Source organism: Natator depressus, chromosome 1 (genome assembly GCF_965152275.1).
Source record: "Natator depressus isolate rNatDep1 chromosome 1, rNatDep2.hap1, whole genome shotgun sequence".
Lineage (NCBI taxonomy): Eukaryota > Metazoa > Chordata > Testudines > Cheloniidae > Natator > Natator depressus.
In genome coordinates, this window is record NC_134234.1 from 201142800 (window position 1) to 201153195 (window position 10396).

At 47.7% G+C, this 10396-nt stretch overlaps 1 protein-coding gene across 1 annotated transcript; it reads left to right on the forward strand.

Moving 5' to 3' along the window:
* Positions 1-319: 319 nt before the first annotated feature.
* On the forward strand, positions 320-9989 carry UPK1B (uroplakin 1B). Its single transcript, XM_074947461.1, has 8 exons — positions 320-337; positions 3074-3151; positions 3820-4020; positions 5613-5687; positions 6175-6297; positions 6678-6857; positions 8782-8865; positions 9939-9989. Exons 2-8 carry the CDS (start codon positions 3083-3085, stop codon positions 9987-9989), a joined length of 783 nt encoding a protein of 260 aa, XP_074803562.1. The 5' UTR covers positions 320-337; positions 3074-3082.
* The last annotated feature ends 407 nt before the right edge of the window (positions 9990-10396 follow it).

Genomic DNA, 10396 nt, shown 5'->3' on the forward strand with positions numbered 1-10396 from the left:
CCTTTAGGAACCCAAGAGCCTGAATTTCAGCTTTAAAGTCTCCAAGTTGCCTATGTTTCTGCTAGAGAGTGTGCATCCAGCCACCTCAGTCTAGGTGCCTATCTCAGACACCAAGATCCTCAAACTAGGCATTCCCCTGCAGACCTGACCCAGTGGCTGTGCTCAGAGCACCCTTAAACTCACCATGGCTGGTGGAGAGGAAGTAGCTTCTCTTATAACTGTTAGCCCAGTGGTTAGAGCACTCACCGGCAATATGGGAGACCCAAGTTTAATTCCCTGCTCTGCCTAAGGTGGAGCAGGGAATTGAACGAGGGTTTCCCACCTTTCAGGGCAAGTGGTTAGGGCACTCCCTCTCCGGCCTAATACTTATTTCACACCCAGTGGAACAGCTTCAACAGGAGAGGCTGAGGGAGCCCGGACATCAGAATATCCCACAGCTTAGTGGTTAGAGCACTCACCTGAGAGGTGGGAGACCCCAATTTGAACACCTCTTCAGGCAGAGGGGGGACTTGAACCTGTCTTCCCCACACCCTGGGTGAGTGCTCTAACCACTGGGCTAAAGCTTATAAGGGGGCAGCTGCCACAAACGTCCCTCCACCCCTGCCCAGTTTCTTCCAAAAAGCATCTTTGGCACCTGACCCCACATCTGAGGATCCCTAGCAGAGAAAGTTGCTTCCTGCCCAGGCTGGGTGCCTTACTCCCTGAGAAGGGTGAGGTTTAGGCCACACCCCTCTCCTCAGCATTTCCCATTGGCTAGCTTAGGTGGTGCCCTGCTCAGCCCTGCTGCTTTTGTGGATCCTTACAATAGAGAGAGGCTCCTAAGGAATCCCTATCCATTGTACAGGGAGCCTGGGTACCTGCTCCAGGACTTAGGGACACCACTTGGTGGCAGGAGACCTAAACTTTCAGTGCTGCAACATTGAGAATTGCAACACTTAAGCCCCTATCTGGGCCTAGCTCCTAGTGTCCAACCTATGCCCCAGAGCAGCCCTGACCCACAACAATCTAGTCCAGAAAAAGCCTCCTTTGAGCTTAGAACCTGCTCTTTCCTATGAAGTGTGCAGAGCTCTGTTCAGGTTCTAGCAGGGATGATTTCCTTCCCTTCCATGCTGTCTCCTGACAGGCGGCTGGCTAAGGGGCTGTGTGAGGCTCTTCTAAAACTACTGTCCTCAGAGCTTGAGGCTCCCCAACAACTCCTCATCTTTCTTATGTGCGAGTGCATACACCAGACAGTGGCTAAACCAAACTGCAGGAACTATGTCCAATTTGAGGTTGGCAGGTCTACAGCACTGTGCTTGGGTGTCTACACGAACCAATTACATTACGGTAGGACTACAAGTGAAGCGTCCCTAGAGAAGTGGTAAAAATGCCCGAGGGCTCTCTGAGCTAGCAACTCCACCACTGCTGCAGCTGCCTGGAATTCTGGGGTTGTGTCTTTCGCCACTTGCGTAAGAATAGCCTTAGAAAAGCTGTTGGAGAGGGAAGTAATGGAAGCTTAGGTAACTCTTCTTTCTACTGGTGTCTCCATGCTTTGTCCAAGCGACAGGAAGTTCTCTGGTGTTGGTTGTCCCACTGCAGTTCAGAGGACCTAAGGAAGTCTGTGGGAAGGGAGACCAGGGCTTAGTAAAGAGGAAGAGATCATCAGGTGCACATTTCTTCTCAGCTCACCTTTTCCTGTGCAGGGTAATGCTGCATCCCTCTAATAGTTGACCATATGGCTTTGTCTATACTAACGTTACTAAAATTTCCCTCTGGGGTTTGCAACAGTACGGAAACCTGAATAGGAAATTGCTAGTGTAGACATTCCAGAAGCGGACTTGTTACCTTATCAGCTCGTAATCGTTCCACTGTCCCCTTGGTACAGAAGCTGGTACAGATGAGGCCTAATTTAGGCTTCTGTTGACAGCTCAGGTTTTGTGCAGCTCCCCACAATCACAGCTGCTTTTTTTTCCACTCAGTCCCTCTTGGAGGAGGGGTTTTCATCACCTTCCCATCAAATCAAGAATCTGGATTTGTCTTTTTTTCCAGGGTTCTTGACCCTGTGGAGGGTGTATCCATGCCGCTCACTGGAGGAGAGTGAACTCCTTGTGGAGTGCCTGGGACTAGAAAGTAGGGGGGAGCATTTTCGACAATGTAGCTGGAATGCTACTCCGCTAATATCCCATGTTCCAGCTGTGAGCGGCTCAACTTCCTCCCTCATGCCCTCTCTGTAAGGAGAGCTTTAGGGTAGCTTCAGTTCCCAACCTGGGTGTGTCTCTCACTAGAAAGACACTGGGTAAGATTTGCCTCAGGTTGTCTGCTGTGGAAACCAAAGGAAGCAGCACTGCTTCAGAGACAGAAGCCATAGCCTGAGTACACAGTTGGAGAAGGAGCCCATGATCTCACAGTAGGTATGAGTTGGGAAGAAAGAAGTATATACTAGCTATAGACCAAAGCGCTAGACTAGACTGCTGTGATTTGCTGGCATGCAAATGGACCAGATATCTCTGACCTGGACCTGAAACTCTATAGGAAAATGAGCACACTTGGTGTTTACGACAAAACGGAAATGGCCACCACAAAACTGTGGCTCACATAGTGCAATGGGGGGGAAGAGGTTACAGGGTGAATAGCTGTCTGGGGTGGAGCAGACCTCTTCAGCGAAGAAGTGTGTAGGGTCTATCCAACTATTTAACTCCCCTTTGCCTTGTCTTTCATGGTGTACACAGGGACTGTAGCCATGATGGAGCTGCATCAGCGTAATAGTGCTTATACTACAGGTTCGCACTGTAGTGCTGCCAGCTGGTGGGTAAAAATCCTAGTGTAGGCAAGGCTCAAACCATCTCCAGCAGCCATACAAATATTGCTGATCTCCCTGCCACTTAGTAGCCTGGGCTCCCCCAGCCATCCAACAGGAAAACTCCTACCAGCACTGACCCTTCCCTTCTAAAGCTGGAAGCCTGTGAAGAAGTGTGTGTGTGGGGGGGGGGGTGGGGGGGTGGGGGCTTTCCTCAAGGATAACGTCCATTTCTAGAATAAACCTCTGAGACTTGTATGTCCTGAACACTTTTCTCCGCCTTTCAGGTTGCATGAGGAGCTGAAGATGGCAAAAGGCAATAATGGAGTGCGCTTTTTCCAAGGCCTACTAATTCTCGGCAATGTGATTATTGGGGTAAGTGATCTGGGGCTGTGAGGGGCAAGGGTGGAGAGATGGTTTCTTCAGGGGCTCGTCACTCCTCATCAGATGCACTGTAATAAAAGGCTTAGCCCAGCAATGGGGTCATTCTTCATGTTACCACTTCAGTCTAAATAAAATAAATGCAATGTTAGGTGAGAGGACAAGGTCCAGGCTGAGTCATGCAAGCAAACAAATTCAGTAAGGGATGGAGGGTGAGGGTACATGGACTGGTAGGAAGTAGGGGCAGCAGAAGCACATCTAGAAGAACAAGCTTTTGTGCCGGGGGCTCTGGAGGGAAGAGCCCTGGTTCCTGAACTCCTCTTTCCAGCCCAGCTCCTTCCCACAATGACGGGAAGGGTTATGTTAATGCCATTCTTAAAGGAATGCTCCAAATCTTGTTTTAAGACCAGCCCAGTTGATATGAGCTGTGCTGGTCTGGGGAAGAGAGAGGGCCCATGCTCAGTGGGTTTTATGTTTACAATTCTCATGAGAGGACAGAACGCAATGGATTGTGGGCCTGTGGGGAGGGAGTGGTCTTGCTGGGAAGCTTGTGCCTTGTGTGTGGGGCAGGAAGAGGAATGTGATTAATAGAAGCTCTCCTTGGACGTAGCTGTGGTACTGCTTTGGGCTGACCTGATGGGAGTCTGACTTCTGGTTCTCAGATGTGTGGCATTGCACTGACGGCAGAGTGCATCTTCTTCGTGTCGGATCAGCAGACTCTGTACCCTCTGCTGGAAGCCACTAATAATGATGACATCTATGGTGCAGCCTGGATTGGCATCTTCGTTGGCTTTGCTCTCTTTAATCTGTCTGTCCTGGGCATCATTGGAGTCATTAAGTCACACCGCACAATGCTGCTGGTGGTAAGTGGAGTGATATTAGTCCACAGGTCGTTAACAGACTAAGATCATGTTATCCCAGTCTTCTGCTCCTTGTGCTCACCAGCTGTTGAGCACTGCTAACTTCAAGATTTGAGTTGTAATTTTCCAGGCCTTAAATAGCATTAGGGCCAAATGTGCCTAAAGGGCCACCCACTTCCTCTTTGACACCTAGGACAGCCGCATTGTCCAGGAACAAATGGAGTCTGTACCAGGAAGAGGGACATGAGTGTGGGAGACTATTTCCATGGTAACTGAGCCACAACTCTAACCCATGATCCCAACTGACCAGGAGGACTGAACTTTGTCCCCTTCAGAACAAGTTGGCACTTGCTACCTCAGCTTTGTTTTATTGGGGGGGGGGGGGGAGTAATCTGCCAATAGGGAAAAGGAGGGAAATGGCTCCTTATTAACTGAACTGAGCCCAGTAGAGGGTTCATATCACAACAGGCTTCCCTTCCCCCATTATCTGGGTTGGTTTGAGAGAGAAGCTGGGGGCAGAGGAATCAAAACGGTAGTCTTGTGGTGGGTTGTAGTGCCAGTCCCCAGGTCCAGAGGAGGCAAACGCTGCAGTGCAAGGAGTGTAGCTGTATTAAAGTTGTCTGGGGTTTTAGACCATATAGTCACACACCATTCCTGGGGATACCTTAATACAGGCAGCATGTGGCTACAGGTGTGGTACAAATGCCTTGATTGGTTTCCAAGTCTCCAGCAGAATCCTGAACAACATATTTGCCATGGTCATACAGCGTAAATTCCTATTGACCACACAAGCTTGGGTCCTCATTTCTTTGCTGCTGGGGGCATAAAATATTGATACCTCTACCTAGGCTACTGAACTTCATCAAAGTAAGACTGAATCACTGCTGTGAGGGAACTTTGCCTTCCATCATCTCTATACGGTTGGGAGGTGTCTTGGAGTTGTTGGACAAGCCATGGCCAATGCTAAAATGGTGTTCAGATGCTTAGTCAACAGATCATTATGCAGCTTCTTATCTACTTCTTCAGAAGCTCTAATAAAGAGGCAGCGTAGAGAAGTCTGGTCTGTGCCTACAGCATAAAGAGCAATCCAGAAATTCTGTGAAACAAATTAAGACTGATAACATAATGAAGTTTCTACACCCTGAAATGAACCTCAAATTTGCACTCTTAAGATATCAGTGTGGCAAAGAATGTAGCTGCTTTCTAAGAAGAAGACACCACTATTGACAGTCGGCGTGCCATTAGGCAGAATACAAATAAAATGAGAATATGAACCCTTATGGTCCAGGGGATAAGACAATCACGAACTAATGACAGGGCTTCCCTTAAATCCAGATTATGGAATGTATCTGTTAATGACAGGGTAGAACTTGGATGAATGGGACTCTCAAGGTGGAGGAACTTAATTTTGAGCCTCAGGGTTGTTCAGGTAGGGTATGGGTGTAGGTTAGTGCTCACCGCGTCAGATGGGGAAGGAACCCTGCTCCAAAACGCCTTGAACCTGATCTTGTAACACCACACTTTGAAATGCAGCATGTTGAGACTAGACCCAGGTTGGAGAGCTAACTGTACCTTCTGCTCTGATTCTTTTGCAGTATATCATTCTGATGTTGGTCACATATGGATTTGAAGTGGCTTCTTGCATCACAGCAGCAACTCATCGAGATTTTGTGAGTGGTGGTTTCCCATGCATGTTCTCTCAAGAGTAGGATGGAGGCAGGGTGTTTGAACATGTCCACAGAATGCCAAAGCTCTAAGCATACAATGAAGCTAGGGCAAAGTGAAACCTGGGTAATGGATACTGCTGAACCACTGAATAGTGGTTTTATAGTGATAGATTCAAGGAGCTCAGTCTATTTAGCTTAACAAAGAAAAGGTTAAAGGATGACTTGATTACATTCTAGAAGTATCTATATGGAGAACAAATATTTAATGGGCTCTTCAATCTAGCAGAGAAAGGTATAACACGATCCAACGGTGGGAAGCTGAAGCTAGTCAATGTTTTTCTGAAAGATTGGCTCTGGGAATTATTTTTGGAAGTTCTATGGCCTGTGTTCTGCAGGAGGTCAGACTAGAAGATCACAAGGGTCCCATCTGGCCTTGGAATCTATGAATCTAATAACATCATGTGTGCTCTTTATCTCCTTTGCCCTGTAGTTCACACCCAATCTCTTCCTGAAGCAAATGTTGGAAAAGTATCAGAACCCAGAGCCAGCCAACAATGATGATAAGTGGATGAGTGAAGGTGTCACCAGGACATGGGACCGCCTCATGCTACAGGTGACCAGTGCTCATATAACTAAAGATAGCAGCTAAACATTACACAGCTCTGGAATTTCTCTCACCCTAGAATCTTTCTGTAATAAAAGAAGGCTGGAATCTTCAGATGTGGCCCTGTCTAACCTCCAGCATCCCAATGTTGTTAGTGCATCAAATGACACTTCAGGCCCCTGGAATATCTGTCAACATGTTGTTTTTTCCTATAAATCTGTTTATGCCTGGCGTGATGCAAGCTAGTCACTGTTCTGGGGGAAGGAGGGAGAATGGGGTGGGGGGGAGGGGGAAACCTGAGGACTGGACATCAGCTCCTGTATAATACTTGTATCCCTGTGTTGCAGGGGGATCTCAATATTCTTTCTCTCTCTCCCTCCCAAATCCAGAATCAGTGCTGTGGGGTGAATGGCCCCTCTGACTGGCAGAACTACATGTCTGTGTTCAGGAGCAGGAACAGTGACTCAGAGTTCCCTTGGCCACGCCAGTGCTGTGTCATGGATGTCCAAGGAATTCCAATCAACTTGGATGGCTGCAAACTGGGTGTCTCCGGCTACTATAATAATAAGGCAAGAATCTCTCTCCACTTTTACTGTCATTCTCGTTGACTAGTGGGATTATCTCAAAACTTAATTTGTAATGAAAAGAGGTGCCAGGGCTTAAGCAATTGTTTTTACATTCATAACTGATGCAGCAAGCCGAGAGGTGTTGGGGCTATGAACTGCCACGCCCAGAGTTGCCGGGGCTGAGCCCCGGCAAAAATTAAGCACTGGATTATCTCATGGGGATGGGGTGGCAGCATGCCAATTGAAGGACAATGGGGATTGAAAGCCTATGACATACTAGGGGGACAGGATAGATCTGCTAGTTCCCAAAGGCTTTCTGAGGAGGAGAAACTTCTGTAGTTTTCCTGTCCACATCACTGGCCCAGGACAGAGTAGTACAGGAGCATTCCTGATGTTTGGGACATAGGTAGGGCCTTACCAAATTCACAGCCATGAAATCTGGTCTTTGTGTGCTTTTACCCTATACTATACAGATTTCACGGGGGAGACCAGAGTATCCCCAATTGGGGGCCCTGACCCAAAAGGGAGTTGCAGGGAGGTCACAAGGTTATTTTAGGGGGTCATGGTATTGCCACCCTTTCTTCTGCGCTGCCTTCAGAGCTGGGCAGCTGGAGAGCAGCAGTGCAGAAGTAAAGGTAGCAATACCATCCCATGCCATCCTTACTTCTGCACTGCTGCTGGCGGTGGCTCTGCCTTCAGAGCTGGGCTCCCTGCCCACATCTGCGACTCTCCAGGTGCCCAGCTCTGAAGGCAGCGCCGCCATCAGTAGCGGTGCAGTAGTAAGGGTAGCAGTACCGCACCCCCCCTACGATAACCTTGAGACCCCCCTTCCCCACAACTCCTTGTTGGGTCAGGACCCCCACAATTATAACTCTGTGAAATTTCCGATTGAAATTGCTGAAATCATGAAATTTGCAACTTTTAAAATATTTGACTGTCAAATTGACCAAAATGGACCATTAATTTGGTAGGGCCTTAGATACAGGAGACAATAGAGGGGCGCTGTCCCAGTGGAACTGGTCCAAGATGCCAGCCCAGGACAAGAGTACCCAAAGGGTGGCTGGCTTCATGACCACAAGGGTTGGCATAGTAGCCAGTGTTGGCTGAGCACCAGTCATTTGAATGGTGACTGATATCCCATATGTAGTGACTAAACTCTCTTAACCTACCCAAAGGGCCCCATTCTAGAGGTGGGAAGGGACAAAGCCATGTTGATTGGGCACCATGTGGGAAGCTGTCGCCAACGTCCGTGGCTTAAGAGACTGTTGGTTCTTTGGTGCCTTTCCCAAATGCTAGCAACCTGCCGTGGTGCAGTGCATGGTAAACTGTACCTTGCTCAATTTTTTGGGAGTGGGGTGGGCAGCCAGAATGTCAGAATCCAGTCAGTGGAGCAGCCTGCTCACCGGGAGAGACTAACTGCATGTAAGATGCATGCTTGGAGATGGGGGTTATGGGCAAGTTCAGGTGACCGTAGCTTCTAGCAATTTAGCAGAGGTTTGTCGTCTTCAGCTATATTCCCACTGGCAAGCTCATGTTCTCCTGGTGATTTGGAGTGAAAGGCATAATTAATACAGTAAGTTGGCCTGAAGTATTTGAGAGGATCTGTTTCTAGAGGGACTATAAAGCCATAATCTGGATCTATTTCTTCCTCTTCTATCAGGGAGTTGGCAGAGCCATAGGCTGGGATGCCAACTGTGAGCTATCTCCTAAGACCAAGTTGAACATTCTGACAATGATGTTTGCATTGCAACCAAAGCATGTTCTAGCTGACTTGTTAATGTCGTGCAAACTAGCTAATTCAGTGTGCTTGTGGTTCCTGGAGAATGAGAACCGCACCTCTCTCCAAGAGAGATCTGAGCTTGTAACATGGTTGCTCAAAGCTCACACTCTGGTCTTGATTTGCTGCTTATTGGCTCTGTTCCCACAGGGTTGCTATGACATTATCTCTGGTCCAATGAACAGACATGCTTGGGGTGTTGCCTGGTTTGGCTTTGCCATTCTCTGCTGGACTGTGAGTACTTAATATCTGCTCTTCTTCCCCCCCCCCCTCCCAGCCCCCCGCCTCTATTCAACATGAGGGGAAATGGGGATTGGCACTGGTGGAAGGACTGATCCCTGGAGAACAAGCAGCTCCCCATCCAACTGTAGGGCCATTCTGAGTTGGAAACACACTTGGGGGTGGGGAGGGTAAAGGATGTGGGCTGTCTTGAAGGACTGTCTCCAGATTAAGCTGCTTTAGCTCTGTTCCATTAAGTAAAGCTGTGTTCTGAAGATCACCAGTTCTGATCTGACCTCCACATGCTGAGAAATTAATGGCAACTGTGCCTAATCCCCATAAGTGCACCCTGCTGATGTTCAGAATAAAATCTCTGTACTGTATAGCTAACTCTTAACTCTGCAAATCAAAAGCCTCTGTCAGTGGACTGATCCCATGGCCCACAAAGTGAAAGTAGTTAAGTGTGCTAATAAGTATGATCTCCCCAACCTTAGCCTACAGGTAGGTGATGAATGTTGCTGCTGTTAATGCAAACAGATGTTCACTTGGGTATTCACCACTCCTCTTATTTGCTCTTTGCCAGCATTTGTGCAGCTCACAAGTCCTGTTCACAGAAAAGTGTCAATTACTCTTGCTGGAAGTGTTCATGTGGCCACTTCAAAGCTCTTTTGGCTTGTCATGAGAGCAGAAAAAATACATGACTTGGAGTATTTGCTATTCATGATGAGAGAGAGTCACCTAAGAAATAAATAGTCATGGCAAAAAGTACAAGAGCAACCTCTAGACTGAAATCAATACATAGGCTGTGGAACAAAATGCTTAACTGCAGAGTTGTTGGCTGCAGATGGCTTGCCCTGCTCCAGCTCAACTCTTGTATTGAAGAGTTGGCTCCTGTGTGAAGACAGCAACCTTCTGTGGCTACCAGGGGTGGATTAGGTGATGGAAACCCCTGACTTGATCCACTGAAAGGATGAAATGTCATCTGACAATGGGATTGTTGGGGTGTGGTGTGGTGTGGTGTGGTGTGTTTTTTTTTGGTTGTTAAATCTGCTTTCTTCATTATCTAACGGCGATTTTTTTCTTTATAGTTCTGGGTTCTTATCTGCACCATGTTCTATTGGAGCAGAATTGAATACTGAGGATCCAGTGGCCTCCCAACAACCCCTCTGAAGTCTTGGTGCATGAAACTGCATTCGTTCATCTGTACTATTCCTCTTGTGCTATGGAGGATTTGAGGCTCTCCCAGTGCCCCCATTATCATCCCACCCTCCATCTCCCTGAAAACCAGACAGACTGGTACACTGAGCTGATCCTTCCAAGAAAGAACATGCCTTCCTTTAGCCTCACTGGAGTTCTGTAGCTTTTATGCCTATTAACTGACCCAAATCCTTCACTGTTCTGAAGACTACTTGAGTCTGAGAGATGCTCTGATCGTTCCAGAGATGGCCGTGAAAAGGGAAATGGCCCATAAATGTACTTGCTCCAGAAAACAATTTCTTTAAACTAGGGCTAATGTAAATGATACCAGAACAAATCTGACGCACAA

Excerpts from the sequence above, each read along its gene's own strand:
- UPK1B (XM_074947461.1), top strand. The coding sequence starts at position 3,083 with ATGGCAAAAGGCAATAATGGAGTGCGCTTTTTCCAAGGCCTACTAATT. Across the intron at positions 4,021-5,612 it reads ACCGCACAATGCTGCTGGTG|TATATCATTCTGATGTTGGT; the intron begins GTAAGTGGAGTG and ends ATTCTTTTGCAG. Across the intron at positions 6,298-6,677 it reads GGGACCGCCTCATGCTACAG|AATCAGTGCTGTGGGGTGAA; the intron begins GTGACCAGTGCT and ends TCCCAAATCCAG.